The 19,043-nt window shown below is 48.1% G+C and overlaps 1 protein-coding gene across 5 annotated transcripts in view; it reads right to left on the reverse strand.

Annotated features, from left to right (window-relative positions):
* LOC141258108 (uncharacterized) overlaps positions 1–19,043 on the reverse strand; it is a 413,089-nt gene that overhangs the window by 94,595 nt on the left and 299,451 nt on the right. For all 5 annotated transcript variants that reach the window (XM_073673114.1, XM_073673115.1, XM_073673117.1 and 2 more), the window contains 2 exons: positions 2,136–2,255; positions 23–139 (listed from right to left, as the gene is read on the reverse strand). In XM_073673114.1, the coding sequence (XP_073529215.1) occupies positions 23–139; positions 2,136–2,255 (237 nt within the window). The remainder of the gene's footprint in view (positions 1–22; positions 140–2,135; positions 2,256–19,043) is intronic.

Consider the following 19,043-nt stretch of genomic DNA (forward strand, 5'->3'; position numbering starts at 1 on the left):
TTCAATCAATTCATTTGCTCACCTGTGAATCCATCCTTACAAGTACAGATGAAACTTCCTATTGAGTTACTGCAGGTGGCATCAGATGAGCAGATATTGGTCAGACATTCATTAATATCAGCACATTGGATTCCATCACCTAATGAAAATTAAAGACAATGTAATTAAGAACATATTAGGAGAAGGTGAGACCTGAAATCAGATATTCAGTGAGGGTTAATGATGAGCGGCCGTGCTAGGCAATGCTCGATACTCGATTGAGAATTTAGGTGCTCGATCGAGTACCGAGTAGTGCAGAGTATCACGTGGTACTCGAGTGTTTGTAATAAGCTCATTTGAATCTGAGCCGTGTCTGCACTGGAGCGGGGAATTCTCTTGCTGGGAAAGCAGGGACTCCTCTGTCAGCCGGACTCTTTGTGAGATCTCCCTCTCTCTCATCTACATCAACCAACCATATGTACACAGCCCCTCCAGGTACTCAGCTACAGCAGCACAGAGGATGTCAGGAAACCCTGCCACAGCAGCGAAGAAGATGTCAGCAGAACCAGCCACAGCAGCACAGAGGATGTCAGGAGAACCAGCCACAGCAGCACAGAGGATGTCAGGAGAACCAGCCACAGCAGCACAGAGGATGTCAGGAAACCCAGCCACAGCAGCGAAGAAGATGTCAGCAGAACCAGCCACAGCAGCACAGAGGATGTCAGGAAACCCAGCCACAGCAGCGAAGAAGATGTCAGCAGAACCAGCCACAGCAGCGAAGAAGATGTCAGCAGAACCAGCCACAGCAGCGAAGAAGATGTCAGCAGAACCAGCCACAGCAGCGAAAAGGATGTCAGGAGAACCAGCCACAGCAGCGAAGAGGATGTCAGGAAACCCTGCCACAGCAGCGAAGAGGATGTCAGGAGACCTAGATACAGCAGCACAGAGGATGTCAGGAGAGCCAGCCACAGCAGCACAGAGGATGTCAGGAGAGCTAGATACAGCAGCACAGAGGATGTCAGGAAACCCAGCCACAGCAGCGAAGAGGATGTCAGGAGAACCAGCCACAGCAGCACAGAGGATGTCAGGAAACCCTGCCACAGCAGCGAAAAGGATGTCAGGAGAACCAGCCACAGCAGCGAAGAGGATGTCAGGAGAACCAGCCACAGCAGCACAGAGGATGTCAGGAAACCCTGCCACAGCAGCGAAGAGGATGTCAGGAGAACCAGCCACAGCAGCACAGAGGATGTCAGGAAACCCTGCCACAGCAGCGAAAAGGATGTCAGGAGAGCCAGCCACAGCAGCACAGAGGATGTCAGGAAACCCTGCCACAGCAGCGAAGAGGATGTCAGGAGAACCAGCCACAGCAGCACAGAGGATGTCAGGAAACCCTGCCACAGCAGCGAAGAGGATGTCAGGAGAACCAGCCACAGCAGCACAGAGGATGTCATTAAACCCTGCCACAGCAGCACAGAGGATGTAAGGAGAGCTAGATACAGCAGCACAGAGGATGTCAGGAAACCCTGCCACAGCAGCACAGAGGATGTAAGGAGAGCTAGATACAGCAACACAGATGACATCAGGAGAGACTGCCACAGCAGCACATAAGATGTCAGGAGAGCCACAGCAGCACAGAGGATATCAGAAGAGCCTGACACAGCAGCACAGAGGATATCAGGAGAGCCTGACACAGCAGCACAGAGGATGTCAGGAGAGCCTGACACAGCAGCAAAGAGGATGTCAGAAGAGCCTCTCTCTCTCTTTCCTATCCGGCCATCGAGTACAGATCTCCCGGGAAAAATGCTTGACTCCTTCATTGACTTAAATTATGCTCAGTACTCGAGTCGAGCACCTGAGCAGTCGGACGTGCTCGATTTGAGTTCCGAGCACCCGAGCAGTTTACTGCTCGCTCATCACTAGTGCCATGTGTCAGAGTCCCAATGATAAGGTACTGATAACCCATCCTTTGTATAAGTCATCAATAGCTCAAATTGGGAAAGCAATTTAAGATAACATATAACATAAGAGTTATTTGTGATTATGAAAACTAATGAAATATTATTGTGCAAACATTCTGTCATCAGTTATTGAAAATTCGGGATGTACTGTAGCACTATCATAGAAAAGAGTTCACTTCATGTGATTCATTTGCTCACCTGTAAATCCATCCTTACAAGTACAGGTGTAATTTCCTATTGTGTTACTGCAGGTGGCATCAGGTGAGCAGATATGGCCGGTCTGACATTCATCAATATCATCACATTGGGTCCCATTACCTAATGAATATAAAATATTTTACAGGTAACAGAGGATATCCAGATGCAGCATTTCCTAACATGACACATACAGTAGATATAACAAGTCTGTACACCACTGTTAAGATGCCACAGAGGCTGGGGAGATTGTGAGACTTAGAACAAGCCTTTAACTGAGAATATATATGGAGGTAAATGTGATTCTGAAAACATACTATATTTATCTATATACATTATCTGACCATTTATTGAAACATACGACCATGCGGACAGAGGCGTGGCTTGCATTTTAAGCATGATAAGCCACGCCCCTGATATGTGACTGTATGGAAGAAGCTGCTATGAGGAGCAGGGTTGCCAAGCGTCCAAAAATTCCAGGACAGTCCGTAAAAATAGGGCACTAATTTACCCTGTCCATAAAATAAATTGAAGGCGTCAGTGATTTTATTTTTTTAGCTGTAGAAACTTATACAGATTATTTTTACTGTATTTATCATCACTTTACCGTTTACAGTGACTGCACCTAATGTCGACATATCATAATTATGGGCTGTAGACATGGATCTTTTATTATCATAATGATTTATTATGGTTCTCCAATGTGTCTGTAAAAATTATTATCTGTCAGTGATTTTTTGATAAGATGTCCAGAAAAAATAAAACGTGAAGTTGACAAGTCTGATGTGGAGGCTGACATGAGCTAGAAGTCAGGAGCAGACGTAACATCCCAGAAGGCAGGGGGGCACTCAGCATCTGCTTCTTTATCACAGTAAATAGTTCTGAATACCAGATACTCTGACGGCTGAAATCAGTATGATGGATGAACGACTTTATAGTTTTTGAAGTTATATCGATAGTATAAGTTAAAATTTTGGACACACTTGTTCATGCAAAATTTTTCATTGTTCTTATTGGAATGTGCACGTTGTAGATTCAGACTGAAGGCAGCGAAAATATATATGATGATAACATGGAGTAAAGAAACACATTTGAAATCATTACACATGTGTTTAAACCTTACATTCCATACCACCCTTTTACTTTAATAGCTTTACACCCCTTGGGAATTCTCTAGAGCAGCTTCATCAGGTAGTTACCTAGAATGGCTTTCCAACAGTCTTACAGTAGTTCTCAGTGGTGCTAAGTAGTTGATGACTGCAATGCTATCACTCTGAGGTTCAGCTCATCCCAAGACATCTCAATTGGGTTGAGGTTGGGTGATTGTGGAGACCATGTCATCTGATACACCACTCCATTCCATCCTTCTTTGCCACATAACCCTTACATAGCCTGGAGTTGTGTTTGGATCATTGTCTTATTGCAACACAAATGATCATCTCACTAAGTGCTAAACAAATGGGATGGCATGTGATTGCATAATGCTGTCATAGTAAGTGTACCTTGAATTTGGAATAATATATGAACATTTTCACCTGAAATCACTATCACACCTCCCCCTCTTTGCATTTTCACACATGTTGATACTATTTGCTCAACATTTCTGAGACTCACAAAGACATGGCAGTTAGTATCAAAAATATCAAAATTAGACCCCAGTACAGAGTCCCACTAATCTTATATTCAGTCCTTGTGTTGCTTAACTCAAACAATTCTATTCTTGTTTGTGATTCTCAGTAGATGGAAATATGAATGCTACCATGTACAAGGATATACTGGAGATTGTAATGCTGGAACATGGTAAAACCAAAGTAGGCAGGGGATGGAGATTCTAGAAAGACAATGATCCTAAACACACATCCAATTTAGTCAAAAATTGGTCAGCAAAGAAAAATGTTCATCTGTTGCAATGGCCAAACCAATCACCTCATTTAAACCCTATATAGCACCTTTGGGATGATTTAGGGCATCAAGTTGAGGCCTGTACCCATAGCAATAAAGATGAATTGTTTTGCAGATGGAATGGAGCAAGATCCCTCAAGATGTATTGAATACTCTAGTGACTTCAATGCCCCGTCAGTAATTAAAGCAAGAGGTTATGCTACAAAATACTAAGTTATGGCATTGTAAATAATGAATTAATCTCTATGTTGTGATCGATAAATAGTGTATGCAAAACTTTTGGGAGTCAGTTTTCTTTAATTAAATGACTATATCTATATTCAAAAGCATTTTGGTTAAAATAAATGTCTTGAATGATGACAACTTCATGCACTTTCAATTAATCACCAAGCAAATGGCATCACAACAACCATACAGAAGTAATCAAACTTTTAAAAAAATGCAAAACTTTTGGTCGTTACTAGAGTTCAGCCACCCCCCTTAGTGTTCGAGTTCAGTTCGGTTCGTCGAACACCCGTATGTTCGTCGAACTGTTCGTCGAACACCTTCGAACAACGTTAAAACCAATGGCAGACAAACAAAAACACATAGAAACACATAGAAAACACCTTCAAAGGTGTCCAAAAGCTGACAAACTGCTCAGAAGACACAACTAACACATGGAAAAGTGCCAAGTACATATAGTCATGCGAAAAGAAAAGAGGTGGAGGAGTTAAAGGAGGGGGAGACACAGATATAGGCATGTCATGCCCTTCTAAAACCAAAAAAGTGCGAAGCTGACACGGCCAGTCCGTTCCTGCCCGTGCGACCTCCATGTCGCTGGGTTTGTGCCAGAGCTGCGGTGGACCCTGACGGCCAGCCCCCCTCTCCCAATACTGGTGCCTGTCCGCTGGTGGGTCGAGCGAGCCCCCCTGCAGTGGAGGCAGGTCTAAGCTTTTTAATTTAAATTGTCTCTGTAATTTGAATGAGTACACTTTAAATCCTTTTACACGGATCTATTGGAGGGCAAGTCAGATGCCAGCAGCCGCGGGAATTCCAGCTCCAGTAGCGTCCACTAAAGCTGCTGCAGTTAAAAAGCTTTTATAAGGATCGAGCTTGACGGACCACCGCAAGGCGTCCTACCGCCAGTCCCAGCCCCTGTGCCTTGGGGTGCCTCCCCGATGCTCTTCACTGAGTGTCCCGGGGGCCCGAAGCATTTCCTTGGAAAAAATTAAGTGTCCAAACTACAGGTGGTGTAGATTGCTTAACAGGTGGGATAATATGCTGACTAGCAGACACTGCTACTTGGTCCAAAGTATTTCCTGGGCTAGATGCAGTTAAAAATTTGTAATTAGATCTACAGGCGGTGGCTACTCCGCTGACCAGCAGACACTGCTACTAGGCCCAAAGTATTGCCTGGGATAGATGCAGTTAAAAATTTGTAATTAGATACTCTCGTTGGATGCTGAGAAAGCATTCCATAGAGTCTCCTGGCATGCCATATATTATTCTCTTAAAAAGCTTGGGGTAGGGGTCTAGGGGACCCTTTTATAGCCAAAATCATGGCCCTGTATCGCAATCCGTCAGCTAGGCTGAAGATAAATGGAACATTTTCATCACCTTTCATAATCACTAATGGGACAAGGCAGGGATGTCCTCTGTCCCCTCTCTTATACATCCTAGTGATGGAGCACCTGCTCTCATCAATTCGCGATAACCCCAATATTAAGTGGATTGAGGTGAGAGGCATCGACTACAAGTGCTCTGCATTTGCTGATGATGTCCTAGTATATATCACTCAATCACATATATCCATCCCTGCTGTTATGGATGAAATAGATCACTTTGTTACATGGTCAAATTTTAAAATCAATGCAGCGAAGTCTGAGGTCCTCGATGTCTCCCTCCCCAAATCCATACAGGATTCCATCCAGTCCAACTTTCCCTTTGCCTGGCCCTCACAGGGTATCAAATACTTAGGAATTTGTATTCATAGAGACCTCTCCCGTCTATTTTATTTTAATTTTGGGCCCTTTATTGAACAACTCCATAAAGATCTTACTTCTTGGACGGCGAAGGATTTTTCCTGGTTCGGCAGAATAAGTATACTAAAAATGAACGTCCTACCTAAACTCTTATGCCTCTTCCAAACCATTCCCGAGGTAATTCCCTCAAATTTTTGGAAAAGACTACGCAGTAGCTTTTAGTCTCCCCAGGATGACACAGGTGGGACATATTGTGGTTGTCCCTCCCGCTAGGCCGCATTGTAGCACAGTGAGCTTCGCACTGCAACTTATGCTTCATATCCATGTGATGGTTCATGCATGAAATACTCAAACTATGGATTTTTTGGCCTCTACTTAGCTTTTGGTGACAAATGTTACAGATAACACGAGTTGGGTCATCCTTAGCGATCTGAAAAAATGCACAGTCTATGCAAGGTTTAGAGCCCATGCTACTCTGCTACTAGCAATACTATCAAATGATTGGCTGGGTTAGATGCAGAGCGTCTGGGTTTGGTTGGGGGTCCCCACAGTCTGCCTAGGCTAGATGCAGTTAAAAATTCTCATTAGATACACAGGTGGTGCAGCTTGCTTCGCAGCTGGGCTAATACGCCCAAAGTATTGGTAGACTCTATACTAAATAAGGAAGGATTCACTGACTGTGGTGGCCCCTCCGTGGGCCGTGGCAATTGGTGGAGATTTGGTGAATGATTATAGGAGAAAGCGCCTTACTAGAGAAAGTTGGTGGATTTATACTTTAAATACAAGTGTACCAGCGGGTATAAACATCGGACATGATTTGATGTATCATTATGAGTGATCATTTATAGATTATTATTATATATATGTTCCTTTTTTCTTCTTTTCTTTTTCTTTTTGATTATTTACATTTATATGCATTGTTTCTATGCTATAAGATTTTAACATGGTATGTGTGTTTAAATTTCTGATTAACTCAGCCTTGAACAGGTGCATAGCAGGACATGACATACACATACCACTTCCTTGCTGTTTTTTTGCTATGCAATGATTAAGAACTTGTATATATATTGTGCAGAAAGAAGGGTGAAAGTCCGCCCAGGCGGGAGGAAATTGGAATTTCATAACACATATTTGAACTGGAGAGGTATTAGAGGCCTGCAATGGCCACAGGTACTAATGGAGGTAATCAAGGTAGGGAGAGAGGCAAGAGGCCTGGTCATCTTAGTTATACAGGCCGGGGGAAACGACATAGCTTATCACAAGAGTGCATAACTAATGGCAATAATGAAACTAGTCACTGAGCACTTCAGAGAATTTTTTACAAAACTAACTATAGCATGGTCAGAGATTGTGCTGAGAACGGTATGGCAAGGTGCGTGAGTCATCACGGCCATCGAACGGACAAGACAGGTAATAAATATTCAGATGGCAAAATTTATAAGAGACAGAGGCTGTGTAGTGATACAACACCGACAACTGGAAGGAGATAAATCAGGCCTCATACGGCCCGACGGTGTTCACTTAATGGATATTGGACTGGACATATTACTGTCAGGACTCCAGGACGGAGTGGAACAAGCTTTAAGAGTGATGGATGGAGGTCGGAGTCCTGCATACGAGTAAGCAGGATCCTCCATGGCCTGGAAATAGAAAGAACATGTTGGAGAGTTACACTTGTTGGCCAACATGCCGTTGTGGAGACTGGAGACACAGGGCATGCTGCAACAAGCTGAATTATTTTAGAAATATAATGCATTTCTAATGGAATGAGTATAAACAGTTAATAAAGCTGTGACCGATCCTCACCCATCCAGTTGTAAGAGTTACATGATTGTATTGTCAATGAAAGGGGGGCGTTAGGGGGCTGAGCGTCTGGGTTTGGTTAGGGGTCCCCACAGTCTGCAGGCTAGATGCAGTTAAAAATCATTGTTAGATACACAGGCGTTGCAGCTTGCTTCGCAGCTGGGTTACTACCCTGACTAGCAGACACTGAAGCTTTGGAGCAGACCTCTGAGTAAGCAGCTCTTCAGACTCAACCATCTGTGTTACCCCAAGCCATAGTGTATGTATTTTCTTACGGTTAAAAGGAGGGGGACCCAACCCACCTCTAATTGATCATGGCAACGTCACGTAAAACAAAGCAAGGGGACTCCAAAAAGAGTCTCCATTTTTTCCAAAAATTTGTGGCACAGACAGCACTTAAGTGGCATCAATTGACCCAGAGTTGCTTAAAACGGTTGGTTAGGATGAGTACCACACACTGCTACTATGCCCAAAATTATTTTCCAGACAAGATGCAGCTAAAAATTCTTAGTAATTTGCAAGCTGGTGGAGTTTAGTATAGATGGCATAATAGAATGAGTACCGCACACTGCTACAAGCCCAAAATTATTTTCCAGACAAGATGCAGCTAAAAATTATTAGTAATTTGCAAGCTGGTGGAGCTTAGTATAGATGGCATAATAGAATGAGTACCGCACACTGCTACAGACCCAAAATTATTTTCCAGACAAGATGCAGCTAAAATTATTAGTAATTTGCAAGCTGGTGGAGCTTAGTATAGATGGCATAATAGAATGAGTACCGCACACTGCTACAGGCCCAAAATTATTTTCCAGACAAGATGCAGCTAAAAATTATTAGTAATTTGAAAGCTTAAAATGGTTGGTGAGGTGATTTTACGAAATCCTCAAGCTTTTACTCTCCCCAGGATGACACAGGGGTAGAAAAGTCCTTGTGGCTCCATGATTTGTTCATCTTTATGAACGTGAGTCTGTCTACATTCTCAGTGGACAGCCGCGTGTGCTTATCTGTCAGCACACCACCAGCAGTGCTGGACACACGTTCAGAGAGAACGCTGGCTGCAGGGCATGACAAGATCTCCAAGGCGTAAGTGGCGAGCTCCGGCCATTTATCCAGATTGGAAGCCCAAAAAGAGCAAGGGTCCAGTGACACAGTCATGGCTTCGATGTTTACTTGGAGATACTCCTGTACCATCGTCTCTAGGCGTTGACTATGTGTCACACTTCTTGTCTCCTGTGGCCTTGCGAAGGATGGGCTAAAAAAGCTGTGAAATGATTCCGCAAAATTGCTGTTACCAGCAGATACTGTGTTTCTGTTATGGTTTGAGTGCTGAACACTCGACAGTCCCACGGTTGGCAAGTTAGAACTGTGAGATTCACTACGTGCACCACTGGTGTTTTGTGGAAAAGCACATGTAAGATTCTGCAACAGTCTCTGCTGATACTCCTGCATGCGTGGATCCCTTTCTATGGCAGGAATTATTTCTGCAAATTTACTTTTGTACCGGGGATCTAAGAGTGTGGCAATCAAGTAGTCAGGATTATTTCGAATTCTGACAAATTCGAGGGTCATGTTGCAGGTAGTGCAGCAAGAAGACACTCATGTGTCTTGCGCATCCAGGAGCACCAAGTCCCTGTTGTGTTGGTGGCGAGGTAACAATCATGCTTCCTTCCTCTGCCCTCTCCCCCCAACCTCGCACAACAGAAATGTGATCAAGGTCTCCCTCATCTGATGAGTCTTCCATCAGTTCGTCCTCCACTTCTTCCTGGGCTCCTGCACCTTCCTCACTAGTTTGGCTGCTACCATGCGCCCTGGTAAATCCATCTCCCCCACCCTCACATACCTGCCAGCTTGGTGCTGCCGACCGTCTGGACCTTGCAGATGTTAGCCCTTCCGCATACAACTCCTTCTCCTCTACTTCCTCCACCTCCTCTTGTCGCACCACCTGACTCCGAATTCTGTTTAACATGTGCTCCAGCATGTAAATCACCGGAATAGTCATGCTGATATGCATGATCATGCATCATCAGCACTAAACATCTTCGTCGCCATTTCAAAACTGTGCAGAAGGGTGCATAGGTCCCTGATCTGAGGCCACTCCACCAGCGTGATTTGCCACACCTCTGGATCCCGTTGGCCCAGGCTATACGTCAGAACGTATTGCAACAGGGCTTGTCGGTGCTGCCACAGTCGCTGCAACATGTGCAGAGTTGAATTCCACCGGGTAGGCACATCGCATTTTAGCCGGTGAAGTGGCAGGCCCAACGACTTCTGTAGAGATGTAAGTCGCTGAGCTGCGGGATGCGAACGGCGGAAGTGAGCACACAGCGACCGTGCCCTCTGCAGAAGGCCATCTAGTCCGGGATAGTGGGCTAAAAATTGCTGGACAACCAGGTTGAACACGTGAACCATACAAGGCACGTGGGTGACATTGCCCCGACGAAGGGCCGCACCGAGGTTTGCAGCATTGTCGCACACGGCCTTCCCTGGTTTCAGGTCCAGTGGAGACAACCATTCATGAAACTGGTTCTCCAGAGCTGACCACAACTCCTCAGCTGTGTGACTCACATTTCCCAGACATTTCAAAGTAAAAACTGCCTGATGATGTTGAGCCATGCTGCCAGCATAGTAGGGAGGTGTGCAGGATCCCTTCTGCGCAGTTAGAAAGCGTGTGGCATGACCAGACAGGCTTTGGGTGCAGGTGGAGGACCGAGAGGAGGTTGAGGAGGCAGAAGCAGTAGAGGAACTTCGAGATAAAGAGGATTGACGTACAACTCGTGGGGACGGCAAGACTTGGACAGCAGCCCCTTGTCCTGCTGTCACCATAGTTACCCAGTGCCCAGTCAGCGACATGTAACGCCCCTGTCCATGCCTATTCGTCCAAGTGTCTGTGGTGAAATGCACCCTGTCACACACAGAGTTTCACAAAGAAGCGGTAATGTTGTGTGAGACATGCTGGTGGAGCGCAGGCACACCTTTCTTTGAGAAGTAGTGCCGACTGGGCATCTGGTACTGGGGCACTGTGACGGACATAAGGTCTCGAAAATCCTCTGTGTCCACCAGGCGGAAAGGCAGCATTTCTGTAGCCAAGAACTTGCAGATGGTGAAATTCAACCTCTTGTAACATACCTGGCGGCGTCCTTGCATAGTGGTCCATCTCCCACTGTGCAAGAGCGCGCACTTGATCTCCAGTCCAGTCTGCTAGCCTTCCCTCCATGCTGTCTGTTTGTCTCTGTTTCTGCTGCTTAAGGGCGGTGCCCGATCACTTCCTGTTTCTTGTACCTGCTGCGGGCACACCCCTTGTGCGTCCTCAGCCTATTGCTGTCTGTCATCGGGTATTGAACCCAGTTCCTCCCAAGAAACCCTGCCTGAGCATTGTATTCTGTCAGTTGGCTTCTGGTCACTGATATGCCAGGTCCCGTTTATGTTTCCTGCCTTCGGTATCAGTTCCCGTGTCTGAACTGTGTCCTGTCTGTATTATCTTCTTGCCTGTTGTCTTCTGCCTATCCTGGAGGCTGTATTTCCAGGCCTGTGTGAACACGCTCCTAGCCTGTTCTTTCCGCCTTCTAGGGGCCGCATACCTAGACCCGCTCCTGTATCTTGCTGCTGTGTCTGTTCTTGTCTGAATACTCTCCTAGCCTGTTTCCTGTTTTTCTCTATGTCCGTACCTTCCCTTTTTCTGCAGAGTCTGAACTCGTACCTAACTCCTGCTCGTTGTCACTGTACTTCCGTTTGTGAGTTTGTGGTCCACTCGCTACTTCACTGCAAGTACCCTGTGGGTATCTGGTTCTGCCTTTCCCTTCCTGTCTGTTCCGTGTTAACAGAGTCCTGTCCCTCCTGCTCTGCCTTGCTCACCGCTCCGGCGGTTCTAGCCTGCTCTGCCTTGCTCACTGCTCCGGCAGTCCTGCTCCATTCTGACCCTTTGCTCACTGCTCCGGCAGTCCTGCTCCATTCTGACCCTTTGCTCACTGCTCCGGCAGTCCTGCTCCGCTCTGACCCTTTGCTCACTGCTCCGGCAGTCCCGCTCTGCTCTGACCCTTTGCTCGCTGCTCCGGCAGTCTCGCTCTGCTCTGACCCTTTGCTCGCTGCTCCAGCAGTCTCGCTCTGCTCTGACCCTTTGCTCGCTGCTCCAGCAGTCTCGCTCTGCTCTGACCCTTTGCTCGCTCCTCCGGCAGTCTCGCTCTGCTCTGACCCTTTGCTCGCTGCTCCGGCAGTCTCGCTCTGCTCTGACCCTTTGCTCGCTGCTCCGGCAGTCTCGCTCTGCTCTGACCCTTTGCTCGCTGCTCCGGCAGTCTTGCTCTGCTCCGACCCTTTGCCCGCTGCTCCAGCAGTCTCGCTCTGCTCCGACCGTTTGCTCGCTGCTTCGGCAGTCTCGTCCTGCTCCTCTCTCGCTCACCGCTCCAAGCGGCCTTGTCCTGCTCTTCTCTCACTCACCGCTACAGGCAGTCTCGTCTTGTTCTGCTCTTGCTCGCCGCTCTGGGCGGCCTCACTCTGCTGTTTGTCCACCGCGTCTGCGTTTCTGTTCCTGAGTCCCAGTCTGTACTGGGTCCTATCCACTCGGTGCTCCAACCTGTCGTACCTGCCAGTACCTCCCTGCCTGCATACCAGTCGTGCTTACCAGCATCCACCCGTCTGTATTCCAGCCGTGTCTGCCTATACTCACCAGTCGGTGTGCCAGCCTAACCTGCCTGTTCCAGTATTCCCCTGTGTGAGTCAACAGCCGTGTCCGGGGTCTGACCTGGAGTAGCACCTGGCCCCTCTGCCGGGTTCCTACCTGGTGCACTGGCGTCGTATGCCGTCGTGCGACCTTTGTCGGATCGGGCAGATACTTAGTTACGCCCCTCCAGGCACTCTCCGGTTCATGGCACAGTGGAATCACTACATACACACGCACACGCCACTCAGCCCGGGCGTGTGCATTACAGCATGCTCAGGCCATGGTTCCCGTTGAGCCCCACGGCCTTCGCTCTCTGAGACTTTTTCCAGCGAATACGTGCATCTAGAGGAAATTTATTTTTTTTTGCTACCAGCTGAGTTCCAGGCGAATTACGCAACCGTCCAGATGAATCTATCAGCACTCGTTCCTGCGGATCCGCCACAGTATTATGGGGATCCAAAACAAAGCCGTGCATTTGTGGAGCAATGCTTGCTACGCTTCAAGTTCTACCCTCTTTGTTTTCCCACCGATTGGGTTAAGGTGGGATTCATTATGTCTAACCTAGCGGGTGATGCCTTGGAATGGATCAACCCCCTATGGGAAACACAGGATCCTATCCTCCTGGACCTTCAGGGCTTCCTGGTGGCCTTTCTAATGGTCTTCGATGACCCTAACCCGGAGACCCCTGCTGAAGCTTCACTTCCCAAAATCCCGGAGCAGCCCTGATGGGTAATGTGTGTGGGTAGCGCACTAGTCCTCCTGCCCGAAGAGACTACTGCCCACCCAGAATTCACACAGGATAACTACGCTCTCCGGAATACTTCTCCCAACCTCAAGAGGCAGTCCAGACGTGCTAGGCATAGAGGCAAGCCGTCACACCAGGGTCTGTCCTCCCAAAGACCTCCTGATCCCAACCTTTAGGTTCCTGCTGAAGCTTCATTTTCCAGTATCCCGGAGCAGCCCCGACGGGTAATGTGCGTGGGTAGCGCACCAGTTCTCCTGCCCGAAGAGACTACTGCCCACCCAGAATCCACACAGGAGGACTGCCTGCACCCGGTATCTGATACTTCACCCACTTTAACCGGTGAGCCTCTCCAAGGGTGCTCCGAAGCAGTGATTACCTCCGAGTCTGTGCACCTCTTCTACCTGGCGGAGGACCCCCTGTTACCTCCTGAATCCTCCGGGATACCACTTGATGACAAATGGAGAGAGACTTCACTACACCCGGTACCCGATACTTCGTCCGTTCCGTCCTGTGAGCTTGACAATGGGCACCTTAAAGCGGTAGTTACCCCCGAGTCTCTACACTCCTCCGACCAGGCGGAGGACCTTCAGTTGTCTCCAGAACCCTTCGGGGTGCTACCTGAAAGCGAATGAACAGAGACTCTCCTATACTCGGTACCTGATACCTCGCCCGCTTCTTCCAGTGAGTCCGACCTAGTGTACTCCGAAGCAGAGGTTATCCCCGAGTCTCTACACCCCTCCGACCAGGCGGAGGACATCCAGTTGTCTCCTGAACCCTTCGGGGTGCTACCTGATAGCGAATGGACAGAGACTCTCCTATACTCGGTGCCTGATACCTCGGCCGCTTCTTCCAGTGAGTCCGACCTAGTGTACTCCGAAGCAGAGGTTATCTCCAGGTCTCTACACCCCTCCGACCAGGCGGAGGACCTCCAGTTGTCTCCTGAACCGTTCGGGGTGCTACCTGATAGCGAATGGACAAGGACTCTCCTATACTCAGTAACTGATACCTCGCCCGCTTCTTCCAGCGAGTCTGACCTAGTGTACTCCGAAGCAGAGGTTACCCACGAGTCTCTGCACCCCTCCAACCCGGCGGAGGACTTCCAGTTGTCTCCTGAACCCTCTGGGGTGCTACCTGATAATAAGTGGAGAGAGACTTCCTTGTGTGCTGTTCCTGGTACTCCACCCGTTTCGTCTGTTGCTGAGGATGGCTGGATAGGAGGTAGCATCCTAGCTACCCAGATGAGACCAGTTTTTCCTGTGGACAGTGGAAGTGATCTCCTTGAAGTGAAGGATTCGCCCTCAAATTCCCTTTGGGACATTCTGGCAGGCCTGAAGAAGAGGTGGCGTAAGGGGGGGGTACTGTAACATGCCTGGCGGCGTTCTTGCATAGTGGTCCATCTCCCACTGTGCAAGAGCGCGCACTTGATCTCCAGTCCAGTCTGCTAGCCTGGCTTCGCTCCATGCTGTCTGTTTGCCTCTGTTTATGCTGCTTAAGGGCGGCGCCCGATCACATCCTGTTTCTTGTACCTGCTGCGGGCACACCCCTTGTGCGTCCTCAGCCTATTTCTGTCTGTCATCTGGTATTTAACCAAGCTCCTCCCAAGAAACCCTGCCTGAGCATTGTGTTCTGTCAGTTGGCTTCTGGTCACTGATATTCCAGATCCCGTTTATGTTTCCTGCCTTCGGTATCAGTTCCCGTGTCTGAACTGTGTCCTGTCTGTATTATCTTCTAGCCTGTTGTCTTCTGCCTATCCTGGAGGCTGTATTTCCAGGCCTGTGTGAACACGCTCCTAGCCTGTTCTTTCCGCCTTCTAGGGGCAGCATACCTAGACCCTTTCCTGTATCTTGCCTGTTCCTATCTGAATACGCTCCTAGCCTGTTCGTTCCGCCTTCTAGAGGCCGCATACCTAGACCCGCTCCTGTATCTTGCTGCTGTGTCTGTTCTTGTCTTAATACTCTCCTAGCCTGTTTCCTGTTTTTCTCTATGTCCGCACCTTCCCTTTTTCTGCAGAGTCTGAACTCGTACCTAACTCCTGCTCGTTGTCACTGTACTTCCGTTTGTGAGTTTGTGGTCCACTCGCTACTTCACTGCAAGTACCCTGTGGGTATCTGGTTCTGTCTTTCCCTTCCTGTCTGTTCCGTGTGAACAGAGCACTGTCCCTCCTGCTCTGCCTTGCTCACCGCTCCGGCGGTTCTAGCCTGCTCTGCCTTGCTCACTGCTCCGTCAGTCCTGCTCCGCTCTGACCCTTTGCTCACTGCTCCAGCAGTCCAGCTCCACTCTGACCCTTTGCTAACTGCTCCGGCAGTCTCGCTCCGCTCTGACACTTTGCTCACTGCTCCGGCAGACTCGCTCCGCTCTGACCCTTTGCTCACTGCTCCAGTGGTCTCGCTCCGCTCTGACCCTTTGCTCGCTGCTCCGGCAGTCTCGCTCTGCTCTGACCCTTTGCTCGCTGCTCCGGCAGTCTCACTCTGCTCTGACCCTTTGCTCGCTGCTCCGGCAGTCTCGCTCTGCTCTGACCCTTTGCTCGCTGCTCCGGCAGTCTCGCTCTGCTCCGACCCTTTGCTCGCTGCTCCGGAAGTCTCGCTCTGCTCCGACCCTTTGCTCGCTGCTTCGGCAGTCTCGTCCTGCTCCTCTCTCGCTCACCGCTCCAAGCGGCCTTGTCCTGCTCTTCTCTCGCTCACCGCTCCAGGCGGTCTCGTCTTGTTCTGCTCTTGCTCGCCGCTCTGGGCGGCCTCACTCTGCTGTTTGTCCACCGCATCTGCGGTTCTGTTCCTGAGTCCCCGTCTGTACTGGGTCCTATCCACTCGGTGCTCCAACCTGTCGTATCTGCCAGTACCTCCCTGCCTGCATATCAGTCGTGCTTACCAGCATCCACCCGTCTGTATTCCAGCCGTGTCTGCCTATGCTCACCAGTCGGTGTGCCAGCCTAACCTGCCTGTTCCAGTATTCCCCTGTGTGGGTCAACAGCCGTGTCCGGGGTCTGACCTAGAGTAGCACCTGGCCCCACTGCCCGGTTCCTCCCTGGTGCACTGGTGTCGTATGCCGTCGTGCGACCTTGGTCGGATCGGGCAGATACTTAGTTACGCCCCTCCAGGCACTCCCTGGTTCATGGCACAGTGGAATCTCTACATACACACGCACACGCCACTCAGCCCGGGCGTGTGCATTACACCTCTTTGCGTTCTCATGGCTAGGAGGAAATAGTCTTTTACTTGTCCATATCTGAGGGACCGAGGGCTGGCTCTTGTGCTTAGACAGGGTTGAGAAGGCAGACATGTTAGGTTGCTTTGATCCAAAGGTGGTGCTCTCGATGTCGGAGAGCGCTCAAAACCAGCTGGTGTTTCTGCCTCCAAAGAAAATGATGACCTGCCAATCACGCTGGCTGTTGCAGGTAAAGAGGTGGCAGGTCTGCGTCCCAAAACAGGTGTGACTGCGTCCCAGTCACAGCGGATGAAGAGGCCGCGGATGCACAAGATGGCCGCATTGTAGCACAGTGAGCTTCCCACTGCAACTTATGCTTCATATCCATGTGACGGTTCATGCATGAAGTACTCAAACTATGGATTTTTTGGCCTCTACTTAGCTTTTGGTGACAAATGTTACAGATAACACGAGTTGAGTCATCCTTATCGATCTGAAAAAATGCCCAGGCTATGCAAGGCTTAGCACCCATGCGACCTGAAGAGCCACCACGACTTGTGGTCAGAGGCAGAGTTGTATTTGAGGATGCAGTTGTTGACGTGCTTCCAGTACTACGTCTCTGTCCAGGAAGGTGCAACCTGACCTCGTCGTCACTAGCATCCTCCTCCACCTCCTCTGCTGACCTCATCGGCTGGCTGACTGTGGGTTGACAGTAAGTGGCATCTGCAACTTCATCATCATCACCCTGTGTGTTCTCACACCCGTCGTCCTCAGAGCCAACCTCTTCCTGCCCTGACAAAAAACTCAAGTTGTCGCTCCAATCAGGTATTTGAGTCTCATCATCGTCTTCCTCATTGTCCCACCAACAGGAGTTACAGTTTGGGAACGAGGGTCTACATTATGGTCAGAACCTTCTGTGTCTGGTCCTGGATCCGACTCATAAAGATTCTGCGCATCAATGCAGATCATTTCCTCGTCTGGATTCACAGAAGCTCTGGAGCCAACCTCTGATTCCCAGGCTATAGTATGAGTAAAAAGCTCTGCAGACTCAACTATCTGTTCTACCCCATACTCAGACGGGCAGCTGGAAACTTGGGAGCTGTGAGGAAGCAAGTGCGATTGGGGTGACACCTCTGAGGACTGGAGTATTTGTGATGTTGAAGTTGAGGTGGAGGAGAGCCCACTTAAAGGAGCACTTGATATCCATTGAAGCACCTGCTGTTTTTGTGCCTCATCTGGAATTTGTAGCGATTGGCGTGGCCGTAAGAAAGGGATCGTATCACATTGTCCGCTAAAAGAAGTAGACATCTTAGTTTGGCTGGAAGATGGTCTGTCTTCTGCAGATGTTACTGTTGCTTTAACACCTACCCCACGGACACAACCTTTTTTTCCCTTCCCAACACGCCTATTCCTCTTTCCACCAGCAGCAGGCCTTTTTCCACTCATTTTGGTGGTTAACTAATTGATAACTCTGGAGTTGTTTGCACAAAAAACGATAGATGGGAACCGAGCAAAGCTGAGTGGCCAAACTGTGGTATTAGCCCAAAAGGATTGGCTGGGTTAGATGCAGTAAAACAATTTTATTACATACACAGGTGGTGGAGCTTAGTATAGATGGACTAATAGAATGAGTCCCACACACTGCTACAAGCCCAAAATTATTTTACGAGCTAGATGCAGCTAAAAATTATTTGTAATTTGCAAGCTGGTGTAGCTTAGTATAGATGGACTAAGAATAAGTCCCACACACTGCTACAAGCCCAAAATTATTTTCCGAGCTAGATGCAGATAAAAATTATTTGTAATTTGCAAGCTGGTGGAGCTTAGTATAGATGGACTAAGAATAAGTCCCACACACTGCTACAAGCCCAAAATTATTTTCCGAGCTAGATGCAGATAAAAATTATTTGTAATTTGCAAGCTGGTGGAGCTTAGTATAGATGGACTAAGAATAAATCCCACACACTGCTACAAGTCCAAAATTATTTTCAGAGCTAGATGCAGCTAAAAATTATTTGTAATTTGTAAGCTGGTGGAGCTTAGTATAGATGGACTAAGAATAAGTCCCACACACTGCTACAAGCCCAAAATTATTTTCCGAGCTAGATGCAGCTAAAAATTATTTGTAATTTGCAAGCTGGTGGAGCTTAGTATAGATGGACTAAGAATAAGTCCCACACACTGCTACAAGCCCAAAATTATTTTCCGAGCTAGATGCAGATAAAAATTACTTGTAATTTGCAAGCTGGTGGAGCTGAGTATAGATGGACTAAGAATAAGTCCCACACACTGCTACAAGCCCAAAATTATTTTCCGAGCTAGATGCAGCTAAAAATTATTTGTAATTTGCAAGCTGGTGGAGCTTAGTATAGATGGACTAAGAATAAGTCCCACACACTGCTACAAGCCCAAAATTATTTTCCGAGCTAGATGCAGATAAAAATTATTTGTAATTTGCAAGCTGGTGGAGCTTAGTATAGATGGACTAAGAATAAGTCCCACACACTGTTACAAGTCCAAAATTATTTTCCGAGCTAGATGTAGATAAAAATTATTTGTAATTTGCAAGCTGGTGGAGCTTAGTATAGATCGACTAAGAATAAATCCCACACACTGCTACAAGCCCAAAATTATTTTCCGAGCTAGATGCAGTTAAAAATTATTTGTAATTTGCAAGCTGGTGAAGCTTAGTATAGATG

The sequence above is a fragment of the Phyllobates terribilis genome, unplaced genomic scaffold (genome assembly GCF_046119375.1).
Source record: "Phyllobates terribilis strain yellow unplaced genomic scaffold, ASM4611937v1 Scaffold_3__8_contigs__length_932513732, whole genome shotgun sequence".
Lineage (NCBI taxonomy): Eukaryota > Metazoa > Chordata > Amphibia > Anura > Dendrobatidae > Phyllobates > Phyllobates terribilis.